The 14000-nt window shown below is 39.4% G+C and overlaps 1 protein-coding gene across 1 annotated transcript in view; it reads right to left on the bottom strand.

The window, feature by feature from the left end:
• tbck (TBC1 domain containing kinase) overlaps positions 1-14000 on the bottom strand; it is a 338866-nt gene that overhangs the window by 192033 nt on the left and 132833 nt on the right. The window contains exons 4-6 of the mRNA XM_072256396.1: positions 5116-5230; positions 2399-2472; positions 122-263 (exon numbers count right to left, since the gene is read on the bottom strand). Coding sequence (XP_072112497.1) covers positions 122-263; positions 2399-2472; positions 5116-5230 — 331 coding nt within the window. The remainder of the gene's footprint in view (positions 1-121; positions 264-2398; positions 2473-5115; positions 5231-14000) is intronic.

Below are 14000 nucleotides of genomic sequence, written 5' to 3'. Positions count from 1 at the left end.
ATCTGCCAAAAGGATTGGTTGGGCTCAAATAGCCATGTTTATTGTACAGTTTGTATCACTAAAAGATATGTTAATCACAACATACAGTTGGCGAGTTTACAAAGAGAGTTCTGCCACATACCACACAAAGTTCAAGGAGCATCACACCAAGAGACCACACATCGACTTTGGGACCTGAGCGTGATGAACTCTCACTTTTTGTGTGATCACAGGGCTTCGGCAGTCCTTGAGCGATAACTTCAGGTGCCAAGTAGGAAGGATACCTGAAAATAACCCATAAATATCCATATAGTTAATCTGTCAGTTAGTTGACTTGTAAGGCAAGACTTCTTGCCCAAAGGCACTCAAAGTGTTCCTTTAGTTCTCAGTCAAACAGTTGCTAAACTTTATAAATTGCTATCTAAAATTATATTGATTCAAGATCAAGAAGCATGATTGTTTAATGTAATTTCCAGTACACAAGTATAAAGGAGAATGTAATAATTGTACTCCAGATCCAATGCAGCACAAAAAAACACAATAAGGTAGAGATCACAACAATAAAAAAACATAATGACTATAAACACATAAGATAGCTTATATGCGTAGATTGATTGTATGTCCATAAATGACACTAAGTGCAGAAGTGTGACTCTGACAATAAATGATAAAATAGTGGTGGTGGGGGGGTCAGGAGGGGTGGGTTAGTGAACAGCCTTACTGCTTGGGGAAAATAATTGTTTTTGAGTCTGGTGGTTCCAGCGTGGATGCTATATAGACTCCACACCAGGATATGCGTGTATTTGCCCAAATCCAAGTTTAACTACTTAAACTATTAATGACAGACTGCAATTGCTGTGATTCAAACATAATTCTTTGAATCAGGTTCTATTCAGTCCATCCCAAGTACTTGTTTAGTAACAACCTTTTATACCAGACATGTAAAAATAAAATGAACACTGACCAGACATGTTGGCACAAGTATGGGCTCTCAGTTCAACCTTGCATGTCTTACAACCCTCAGGTTCAGATGTTATTACGCAAACATGGCTGTGTGTTCATTGTTGGTTTTTGTTCCAAATGTGCTGATGAAATTCTTTTCATGTTTTTCTCATTTTACTTTACAAAAAAGACGATAGACAACACAAAGTGAAAGAAGGGCTTTAAACATAGCCAATATCATAAAGTTGAAAAACTAATTTGGATGTAGCAATGTTCTATAAACAGCTGTATGTCAAAAAGCCAGAATATGAATTTTGGTTATTCTTCACCAGGGCAACATGAAATACCTACAAGCTACCAGGAACTCAATTTAAAAAGTATCTTATTTAAAAGAGGGCACCCCTCAGTGAATCATCCCCTCAGCTCTGCACAATAATTCTAGCCTGGTATAGGCAATCAGATCTCTGATGTGGGATTTAACTTTATAACCTATCAAAAATCCAAATGAGAAAAGATCTGCTGATATCGGCTGGTGGGCTGAAAAAGTCCTGTACATTCATTCTTTCCCAAAGGGCAAGGAAGTAGTATCTGCTCCTGTCATTAACCACCATGGATAGGTTCTAACCTATGTTGGAAAGTGTATGGTCATGCACTTTAGCAGAAGAAATAAATGGGCAGACTATTATTTAAATGGGGAGAGAATTCAAAGTTCTGAGATGCAACAGGACTTGGGAGTCCTCGTACAGGGTACCCTTAAGGTTAACCTCCAGGTTGAGTCGGTGGTGAAGAAGGCGAATGCAATGTTGGCATTCATTTCTACAGGAATAGAGTACAGGAGCAGGGATGTGATGTTGAGGCTCTATAAGGCATTGGTGAGACCTCCCTTGGAGTACTGTGGGCAATTTTGGTCTCCTTATTTAGAAAGGATGTGCTAACGTTGGAGAGGGTACAGAGAAGATTCACTAGAATGATTCCGGGAATGAGAGGGTTAACATATGAGGAACGTTTGTCCGCTCTTGGACTGTATTCCTTGGAGTTTAGAAGAATGAGGGGAGACCTCATAGAAACATTTCGAATGTTAAAAGGCATGTACAGAGTGGATGTGGCAAAGTTGTTTCCCATGATGGGAGACTCTAGTATGAGAGGGCATGACTTAAGGATTGAAGAGTGCCCATTCAGAACAGAAATGCGAAGAAATTTTTTTAGCCAGAGGGTGGTGAATCTATGGAATTTGTTGCCACGGGCGGAAGTGAAGGCCAAGTCATTGGGTGTATTTAAGGCAGAGATTGATAGGTATCTGAGTAGCCAGGGCATCAAAGGTTATGGTGAGAAGGCAGGGGAGTGGGACTAAATGGGAGAATGGATCAGCTCATGATAAAATGGCAGAGCAGAAATAAAATGGGCCGAATGGCCGACTTCTGCTCCTCTGTCTTACGGTCTCATGATCTAACCCTCAGAATTCTCGTTGTGTTCTTACCCAATAGGGAAGTCAACATCAGTGTTGTATCCAGTCATGTGATATAGACCAAACTTGCCAAGCTTAATGTGACCCTGTAAGCATAAAAAACGCATATTAAAACCAAGTTCTCTGCGCAACATGCCACATAAACAAGATCATTTATTCCATATACAGTTCACCATCTGGATAAAAACAATTGCCCCTCAGGTTCCCATTAAATTTCTCCCCTCTTACCTTAAATCTAAGCCTCTAGTCCTTGGTTTCCCAACCCTGGGCAAATTTACACGATCTATGCCCCTCACGATTTTATACAGCTATATAAGATCACCCCTTATTCTCCGACCTATGCTCCAATGACTGTCGTACCAGCCTGCTCAAACTCTCTCTTCCAGTCATTCGAGTCCTGGCAATATGCTCTTGGCTCTCTTCTGAATTCTTTCCAGCTTAATGGATTCTTTTCTATAGCCAGGTGACCAGCACTTAATACAATATTCCAAATGCAGCGCCATGAACGTATCATACAATTCTCCTATGTTCATTGAGAGAAGACACAGCAATTTCTTTACTTTGTTCTTTAACCAGAATGCTTACTGAGTAAATTGACATTCTTTCACAGTGCGCTGGACGTCATTTGCCTTGCCCCACCTTCATCTTATTGCATGGTCAGTGCTGATTTTAAACAGTTCGTGTAGTTTCCTTACATCAAAGTAATGCCCACATTAAAATCATACTTGAAGTGTTCTGTCAGCTTATACTTAACAAGGCTTATGTTACAAACCACCGAAAATGGAAAAGCACTGAATACAATGGAAATGAATGAGAGATACGAGTACAAGTTAAAGCTGATACTGTACTCTCTTGAAAAATTATTACAAAACACAAATTTCTCTCCATGATCACGTGATGACACAACACAATTGATCACAAGGGAATGCTGAACTTGGCTAATTCTTGAGGCCGAAAACATATTCTAAAACTTGCTGCCTAGTAGATTTTGCATACTGCAAAATCTGCATATAGTGTCCCCAAAATTGGCTATTTTGAAACCTGCTTCTGTGACAATAAAGCTCCTAAAATCTGCTCTGTTGTCACTGATATTCTCAAAATTTTCTCTTGTCTCAGGACACTTCAAAATCTAGGGTCATCCCCATACCTGATCCTTAGGTTAGGTCACTCTAGAATGTGATTACAATCTTATGAACTACTCCAAAATATAGCACAACCGAGCTTTCATAATCTTAACATCCAAATATCATTAAAGTCACAAGTCAGTTGGTCTTCCGTGGCTCTAACAAATCAGTATTAATGAGAGATCTTAATTATTGCACAGGATAAGCATGCAGCCATACTCCACTAATTTATCACCCTTGGGCTTTTGGCTGTGCCACACCAACATATTTTCTGAACAACCAGATAGATGTTACTTCTACTAGTAGCCAACTGCACTTTAATTTCACTATTTTTACATCTTATGCAGTAGATAATATATTTACCAATGGACCCACTAAGTTCAATAATTCAAGCACACTGGGTGCTAACACCAGCCACACATCTACTCACATCCCTGACTCCAAACCCAGCTCCAGCTGCACATCTGGATTATAGTTTTGACCCCAGTGGTATCCTACATCCACCTACACTATGGCTCATATTCTGAGATCAGCTTATATTTATTTCTCACAATTACACTGAAACATGGTGAAATGCAACATTTGTGTCAATGACCAACAGAGCCCGAGGACGTGCTGGGGTTAGCCCGCGAGTGTCGCCACACTTCCGATGTCAAGGTAGCATGCCCTCAATTTACCAACTCTTAACCCTCACACCTTTAGACTGCAGGAGGAAACCAGAGCACTTAGAGGCAAACACGTGAACATAGGGGGAACATACAAACTCCATACAGACATCAGCAGAAATTGAAACCCAATTTCTTCTTTTCTATAGATGTGCAGCGGAAAGTATATTGACTGGCTGTATCGACCAAAGCTCTTGAACATAAAGTTGTACAAGTAGTAGTGGATAAGGCCCAGTCCATCACGGGTAAAGCCCACCCACCATTGAGCACAACTACACAGAGCGTTGTCGCACGAAAGCAGCAACCATCATCAGGGACCCCCCCCATCCCACCCCACCCCACCACACCAACCATTCAGGTGATGCTTTCTTCTCACTGCTGCCATCAGGAAGAAGGTACAGGAGCCTCAGGGAACACCAAGTTCAGGAACAGTTATTACCCCTCAACCATCAGGCTCTTGAACCAGAGGGGATAATTTCCTTCAACTTCACTTGCCCCATCACTGAACTATTCCCACAAGCTATGGTCTCACTTTCAAGGACACTTCATCTCATGTTCTCAATATTTATTGCTTTTTTTTAAATTTTGGATTTGCAGAGTTTGCTATCTTTTGCACATTGCTTGTACACCCTATAGGGTGCAGTCTTTCATTGATTCTATTCTGGTTACTGGATTTATTGAGTTTGTCCTCAAGGAAATGAATCTCAGGGCTGAATATGGAGACACATATGTATTTAGATAATAAACTTTACTTTGAACTTTGAATTTCTCACACTGTAAAGTGTTACACTAACGGCTATGCTACCCCGCCATCCACTGGAATAAGGAGTGGTAGATGCCATACCAATAATTATGGTTCTAGAGTAGCTGAGTTTTATTTTAATACAAATTTATAAAGCATAAAATTCTCTGTACAAGGAAGACATTATCATTGATTTACCTCACTGTCCAGAAGAATGTTGTGCGGTGCAAGTGCTCGATGAACCATTCCATATCTGTTCATATATTCCAGTCCTTCCAACACTTCAAAAGCTATTTGCAAAACCCTTCCAGGGCTGAAAAAACATTAAGAAAATTTAAATGCAAAATAGCTTCATTTACATGAATTGTCTTTTCCTCTCTTTGCCGTTAATTAAGAGAATGATTTATGTTTTAATTGCTTCTGCAAGTTGGGCCTTTTGCCTCAGGATGTTATTAACATCTAGTGATTTTTATTTGGGAAATAGGAGCACTTACTTTCTTCAGTTCAGGCAAAAGCACACCTTGAGAGATTTCAAATAGCTATTTTGTTCCTTTTCATGAATTCTAAACTAAACATTAAAGATAGAACTCCAGCAAATCTTCAATACACTATATGTGTCAATGAATAGTGAAAAAAAACTGATTTACTTCAAGATACATTCATTATTGTACAGAAATAGATGTCACGTTTCCCCTCAATTATTATAAAGGACAAAAAATAGAGAAAAAACTAAAGTCAATGTTTCAGGCTGGGACCCTGCATCAGTACTGGACTTTAGCAGTCCTGATGAAGGGTCTTGACCCGAAATGTCAACTGCTTACTCTTTTCCATAGATGCTACCTGGCCTACTGAATCCCTCCCGCACTTTGTGTGTATTATTTATGAAGGAAGCTGATTGGACTCATGTAGCAGTATTGTTTCCTATTCCTGGTGAATCCAGAATAAAGTAGTTTAAACATAATACAGTCGACAATACATCAACTCATAAATTATAAAATAGTTTGTTTGCCATGGTTAAATCAGATGGCATTAACATATTTAAGTAGAAATTAAATGCATTTATAAAGAACAGGATGTTGAGAGTGAGCAATGGTCATTTGAAAAGTTGAGTTTGAGCTGGTTGATCCATTGGCTGAATGGCTGGGTTTCGAAAAGTAGATTGTGTGGAACTTGTTAAACCAAGAGACACATAAAGAAATCTTATCATGTCAGTACTGGAATTAACCAATTGGATGAAAGCTATTGTAAATTATGTGCATCTACCATGCAAAGATTATATATGCCTTATACTGACATATTTATATTGTGGTGTGGTAAATATGTTACGAAATACATCAGGGATCCCTACTGTGCCCTCTTCTCATCTGAAGTACCACATCTTGAGGTTCAGGAACAGCTATTTTCCTCCACAACCCTAACTCTAACTCAGCAACAGAAGACCACGATCACCTCTTGCATAACCATAGATTTCTCTCTAACTGTATTTCTTGTCTGCAGTTTTTGCACACAGTCTTAATTTTCCCTCTCTTCTTCATTGTCTTGTATATTTATGTACAATTTATGTTCTATACATTGCTTGTGACGATGTTGAAAGCAGGGTTTTCATTCTACCTGTACCTCACCATACTTGTGCACGTGACAATAAATTCATATTGATTGGTAACACAACATGCCTCCCATTATTCCATGTTCTTTCCTGTCACCCCTGCATTTTAGTTTGAACCTAGATCTAATAGATTAAGGATTTGCTCCCTCTGTGATGGAACATCTAACTTGACTGTTTGTTACATTCTATTCATTCTTATTTTGATAAATACACAGAATCTTTACAAAAATCTGAGTGAATTTTATTGTTAATATGTTCCAGATAAGCACAAACCTGGAACTGGCAGAACCACATTGCGGCATTGCAAATGCTCTCCTGTGGCTTGGAGCTTCTGTACCCTGCCAATAGTTGGCCTAGGATGCTCAGTCTTACACACCAGCCAATGAATTGGAGAACTGCTTCATGACATTTATGACATCCTTTATATTTATAAAAAATAAATATAACCTACATAACAATGTTTGCTACAGGAAATCCAATCCAAATGGGGAAAATGCAAAACAGATTTCTCCTTAGCAGCAATCATATTTCTCTCTTCTAATGATCCCATGAAAAATAAACCATGCTTGACATAAAATGAAAAGATTCGCTTAAAATGAATTAGTGGGTCAGGATAATAAGCAGCACTGTCTTTGTACTTAACAAGCCAAACACTGAGCCATCAGAATTCCATAATTACCAATTACACAAGCTATTACAAAATCTATTAGTTTTAGTACAAGTAATTGAAGAATGAACAAATTTCAAATTTGACAGGGCATTATAGATGTCAGGACCTTTTACTCTTAAAGCAGAATTACTACAATTTTTCAACAATCACAATCGTATTTATATTATATCTTTAAAACAATACATCATGCTAGAGTAATCAAAAATGGATAACATTTAATATATTGGCAGTGATGACTTACAGTAGTGTTAAAACAGAGCAACACACACAAAATGCTGGAGGAACTCAACAAGTCAGGTAGCATGAATAAACAGTCAACACTTTGGGCCGAGATCATCCTTTAGGACTAGAAAGGAACGGGGAGGACACCAGAATAAAATGGTAGGGGGCTGGGGAAGGTGGTCTAGCTATAATATTAAAGGGGAAGCCACTACTACAACGTTGACTCAGGCCTAGGGGGCTGGCGTCGGGCACAATGACGGATTCTCCACTTCTCCCTCTCCCTCATCAGTGTGTTCAGTTCATCTACATTAGCCGCGCTGCTGTCTTCTAGGAATGTGATGACCATAGTCTTGGGAGGGCGCCAAGGGTTCACCCTCCTGTGCTTGGGCTCCCATATGATGACTAGGCTAGCAGGTAGCTCGGGGTGGCGTAGACAGTGCCCCACTAGTTGCAGTCTTCTCGCCTTGATTTTAGTGGTGAGCATCGGTAGGTTATAGGGGAAACCAGGTGGGTGGGAAAGGTAAAGAGCTGGAGAAGAAGGAATCTGATAGAAGAGGAGCCTGAACCATGGGAGAAAGTGAAGAAGGAGGGACATCAGGGGAAGGTGAGGAGAAGAGGTAAGAGGCCAGAGTAGGGAACAGAAGAAGAGGGAAGGGGGAGGGTAATTTTTACTAAAAGGAGGTATTGACATTTATGTCATCAGGTTGGAGGCTATCCAGACAGAATATGACGTGTTCTCCTCCACCATGAGAGTGGCCTCATCGCAGCAAAAGAGGCAGCCCTGGACCAATATGTTGTAATGGGGATAGGAATTAAAATGGTTGGCCACTGTGAAATTCTGCTCTTGCCAGATGGAGCAAAGCTGCTTGACAAAGCAGTCCCCAATTTACATGGGGTTTCACCAATGTACAGGAGGCTGCATCAGGAGCACCAGATATAGTTGACAATCCCAACAGATTCGCTGGTGAAGAACTGTTTGGGACCCTGAATGGATGTAAGGGAGAAGGTAAATGGGCAGGTGTAGCATTTCAGTCACCTTCAGGGGTATTTATCAGGAGGGAGAAAAGCAGCAAGGAACAAATGGAGCAATCCCTGCAGAAAGTGGGGTAAGTAAAGACAAGCTTGGTGGTACATCCTGTTGAAGAAAGCAGACAATGATATGTTAAATAAAGAGGTTCATGAATGTTAAAACAGTAAATTATAAGAAATGTCTTACAGGTGGAATGTGGGTTAGAGACTTTTAAAGGTTGAGGAAGAGAGTTCAAGAGATTGGATTCACATGAAGTTATCCCAGTCAATGGTTTGAAATTTTAAAAAAGGGTGGAGTGTTTTTATATTGAGAAGTTTCTTAACCAGTAACCAATGTAGCTCAAAAACAAAGTGATAAATGAATGGGAGCTGGTGTGAGAGTGTCTCAGTTTTGGAGTCTACATTGGATGTGAGTCTGTGGTGGTCTGTGGTGGCCAGTGGTGGCCAGTGCTATCATGTTTGCTGTTGTGTGCTGGGGCAGCAGGCTGAGGGTAGCAGACACCAACAGAATCAACAAACTCATTCGTAAGGCCAGTGATGTTGTGGGGATGGAACTGGACTCTCTCACGGTGGTGTCTAAAAAGAGGATGCTGTCTAAGTCGCATGCCATCTTGGTTAATGTCTCCCATCCACTACATAATGTACTGGTTGGGCACAGGAGTACATTCAGCCACAGATTCATTCCACCGAGATGCAACAGAGCGTCATAGGAAGTCATTCTTGCCTGTGGCCATCAAACTTTACAACTCCTCCCTTGGAGGGTCAGACATCCTGAGCCAATAGGCTGGTCCTGGACTTATTTCATAATTTACTGGCATAATTTACATATTACCATTTAACTATTTATGGTTCTATTACCACTTATTATTTATGGTGCAACTGTAACGAAAACCAATTTCCCCCGGGATCAATAAAGTATGACTATGACTATGACTATGCCAAATAGGAAGTTTGCCAGGAATATGCTGGTATATCACATCCGAGAGTAACAAAAGCACAGGTGAGGATTTTGAAATGGTCTGAGACCTGGGTAGAATTAATCTTTGTTGTGGAGGTGGAAGTAAATAATCATGAAAATGGCTTGCCTATGTGACCAAAAGCTCACCCTGGGATCAAGATAAATAACGTACAATCGATTTCAGTTGGCAGGGAGAGAAATGGTTTGTTACCTGAAAAAAAAAAACAAACGGCTATTGGGTTTTCCAAAATTACATTTTCCACTTATCCAGTCTTGGACTAGCAATTTGAGATAGGAAGAGGATCAGGATGGGCAGTATTGAGATAGACCTGAGTGCATTCAGTATGTGATTTTTGGATGATGACTCCAAGAGCCAGTATTTACATGAAACATGGGATTTGGCGAAGGGACACAGGGACTGGTATTATCTTTACCACCACTGGGATTATCTTGGCCATAATACTTGGCATGACATTTGCAATTTTAATTAGAGCTGTATAAATATCACGGTAAGGACAGTTCTAAAAGAAATTAACATGAATTTGGGAAGGAAAAAGGCATCAAAATACCTAAGGAGAAAGAAAAAATCGTAAGTAAAAATAGCTTAACAGGAAAATAGAGGGACAAGATTGATTTTGGAAGGGAAAGTGGCAACAGACAAGTTAAAGGCAAGTGGGACTGTCACCAGAGAAACAGCTTGTAAACACAAGCTAACATAAGAGCAGTTCAGGAAATTGGGTGCTCTGCAGCTTCATAGGCATAGGGACAAGGAAGCCCGAGATGGGTCTGATGCCCAGATAGGAGAATTGCCTCCTCAAAGCTCCAGCAATCCAGTTCAACCATGATCCTTCACATGCTCCTGGTGACCATAGAGGCTTCCACTGGATTCTCTAGTTCCCTCTCACGTGCTCCTTGGTAGGTTAAATGGATGCTGTAGATCGCTCTTAATGTGTAAACGAGTTAATGGGAATGTGCTGAGAAGAGGTTACAGGGAAAACTAGTTGGGGAAAGAGATTGCTCTGTTAGCCTGTGCATATTCAATGGGTTAAACTGACATCTTTCTATATTATAAGTAAACATATAACATGAAAATATGAGTTAGAGTCTACAGAATGCATCAGGAAAAACTGAAGAGAAACCTTGCGAACTGTTTTTTTAAAGCATTGCAGACTCTCAAAAGTACAAACATACAATATTTATGCAAGGAATATATATATCCTAAATGGTGCCTAACTTTGAAATTCAGTTCATCACCACTGATTACAGTTTGTTTAACGTTGGCTTAGTTTTATGTTGCCAATTCAAGACATGCAATTACATACTACTATCAATAGATGGAGTGTGAGTACACGATTAAGAATACCCAGAAGTAATTTTTTTAAAATATTCTTAAAGTAAAAGGTTGACAGTTAGTACCAAGCAACACACATCAAAGTTGCTGGTGAACGCAGCATCTGTAGGAAGAGGTGCAGTCGACGTTTCAGGCCGAGACCCTTCGTCAGGACTAACTGAAGGAATAACTTCAGTTATTCCTGACGAAGGGTCTCGGCCTGAAACGTCGACTGCACCTCTTCCTACAGATGCTGCCTGGCCTGCTGCGTTCACCAGCAACTTTGATGTGTGTTGCTTGAATTTCCAGCATCTGCAGAATTCCTGTTGTTTACAGTTAGTACCAATCCAGTTCTTGTTCCTCTAGAAGGCAGATGAGTTCAGTCTGTTCAAGTATGAAAGTATGACGGTTGAACTAAAAGGCAGAGTGTAAGGTTAATGGTAGCAGTATGAAGGAACAGAAGAACCACGGGGTTCATGTCCAAAGATGCTTCATAGTTGCCATGGAAGCTGATAGGATGGTTAAGAAGGCATAATGGTGTGTTGGCCTTCATTAGTTGGAGAGATTGAGTTCAAGAGCCATGAGGTAATTTTGCAGCTCTATAAAACTCTGGTCAGAGCACACTTGGAGAATCGTGTTGAATTCCGGTTCCCTCATTATAAGAATGATGTGGAAAATTTAGAGAGGGTGCAGAGGAGATTTACCAGGATGCTGCCAGGATTAGACAGCATGTCTTATGAGGATAGGTTGAGCAACCTAGGGCTATTGTCTTTAAAACAAAAGTGGATGAGAGGTGAATTGATAGAAGTGTACAAAGATGATCAGAGAGAGAGTGGACTGCCAGGGGCATTTTCCCAGAGTGCCATTGGCTAATATGAAGAAGCATAATTCAGGGTGATGGGAGGAAAGTATATATAGGGGAATGTCAGACGTAGGTTTTTTTTTAAAAGAGAGTGGTAGACGCGTGGAACATGCTACAGGGTGGCGGTAGAGACAGATACATTATTGACATTTAAGAGACTCTTAGGCACATGGATGAAAGAAAAATGGTGAGTCATAGTAGAGGGAAGGGTTAGATTGATTTTAGAGTACATTAAGAGGTCAGCGCAACATCATGGTCCAAAAGGCTGTACTGTGCTGTACTATTCTATGTTCTGTATTCCACACGGTACTTTCTGTTATTTGCCACCATTGGACAGGAGGTCCAGCAGCCTGAAGTTCCAGGCCACTAGCTTCGGGAACAGCTACTTCACTTTAACTGTTCGGTTCTTGTACTGACCCGCAAAACTCTAATCCGACCTCAGCATCGAAACATACAGACCATACTACTGCTCTTGACTCTGATTTTGCTTACTTTGCACTAATGTTTCTATTCTTCTTCACTTATATGATTCCAAGGTTCAAAGGTTCATTTATTATCATCAAAGTATACAACTCTGAAATTCTTTTTCTCCAGGCAGCCATGAAACCAAGAAAGAACGGCAGCACAGTCATCAACCCCCAAATCCCCTTCTCCGCACAAAACAAATGCATAAAAATGGAACAGGCACGTCAACCCCCAAATACCCCTCCCCGCACAAAAAAAATGAACAAGAACAGAACAGGCACATCAACCCCCAAATTCCCTTCCCCACACAAAATAATTAGAAAAATTAGGCGAGAAACACAGAATATAAAATACTGAAAGACTGAAAAAGTCTTTAGTTCAAGTCCATATCCAAAACACAGAAAACCTGTTCAATTCATGTTCAATTTACCTATAACTTAGGTTCAGTCTGTTGTCTAAACCTACGTGTCTGTCACTAATGTTTCCGTTATACCAGGACCTCACTGTTTTTGTGCACACGATAATAAACTCAACTTGAAATTAGCTGGACTTCTCAGAGAAATGCCAGTAAGTTTGGGAGTTTCATGTATGAATTTGTCATCGGCTATTCCCCAGGTGACTTCAGTCTTTATCTCAGTGTGAAGCCGCAGTTATGGAACAGAACAAATAGATTTCAAGCTCAAAGAATGAACAATGGTTTCCAGGGAATAAGGCTTGTAGTTTCTTTTCTCCCTCAACTATTAACATCATTATGTTTATTTTGTTGCATAAGGCATGTATAATATCAATTGTTATCTTTTCATTTCATTTTTAAAATCTTTTTTATTAATTATTATTAAAGATCAACAACAAATACATTGTAATCAAGTCAATATGCCAATATGTACAATGAAGAATTAAATTAGCAAATAACTGACTATCAAAGGTAAGCAATACATCAATAATAATAGAAAAAATAAAGAAGAATATTTTTTGAAAGAAAAAAAAGAAAACAAGAACCCCTACTAACTAAGAGACAAAAACCCCTACTAATTATAAAAAAAACAACAAAAAAAACCCATTGGGAGCACAACCCCAGAGCTATACGCCATACAAACTTCCATAAAAGAAAAACATCAATCTGCCAACTCAAATCCATTTAAACAAAAATCGGAAGGAAACCATATTAATTAACTCAAATCAGATGATAATAGTGGGCAAATGAACCCCACCTTTTCTCAAAATCAAATCGAGGATTAAAAGTTCGACTTCTGATTTTCTCCAAACTAAGACATAGCATCACCTCAGAGAACCATTGTGTCAAAGCACCTTTCCATTTCAACAAAATCGTCCTTCTGGCCAATAATGTAACGAATACAATTACATGTTGGTCTGATAGAGAAATACCGTGAATATATTGAGAGATTATACCAAACAAAACTGTCAATTTATTAGGTTGTAAATTAATTTTTAAAACTTTAGAAATTGTAGAGAAAATAGATTTCCAAAAATGTTTCAATACAGAACACGACCAAAACATATGTGTCAATGTAGCTGTCTCAGTTTTACATCTATCACACTGACTATCAACATTAGGAAACATTTTAGACAGTCTCTCCTTTGTCAAAAGGTAACGATGTACAAATTTAAATTGAATTAAAGAGTGACTGGCACAGATTGAAGAAGAGTTAACTAACTTCAAAATCCGCAATCAATCCTCTGTATCAAGGTCATGCTGAGCTCTCTCTCCCAATCTTGCTTAATCTCAATTGAAGGGTAATTGTGCTGTTGTAACAATAAATTATAAATTTTCCCAATAAAACCTTTCACTAAAGGGTTCATTTTTAAAATAATATCTAACAGGTCAGAATCCTGTATATATGGAAAATTACTTAAATATTCTTTTAAGAAGTGTCTGACCTGCAGATATTGCAGGAAATGTGAACACGAGAGACAGTATTT

This window comes from Mobula birostris, chromosome 4 (genome assembly GCF_030028105.1).
Source record: "Mobula birostris isolate sMobBir1 chromosome 4, sMobBir1.hap1, whole genome shotgun sequence".
In the NCBI taxonomy this organism is placed as follows: Eukaryota; Metazoa; Chordata; class Chondrichthyes; order Myliobatiformes; family Myliobatidae; genus Mobula; species Mobula birostris.
This window is presented reverse-complemented; position numbering and strand designations above follow the sequence as displayed.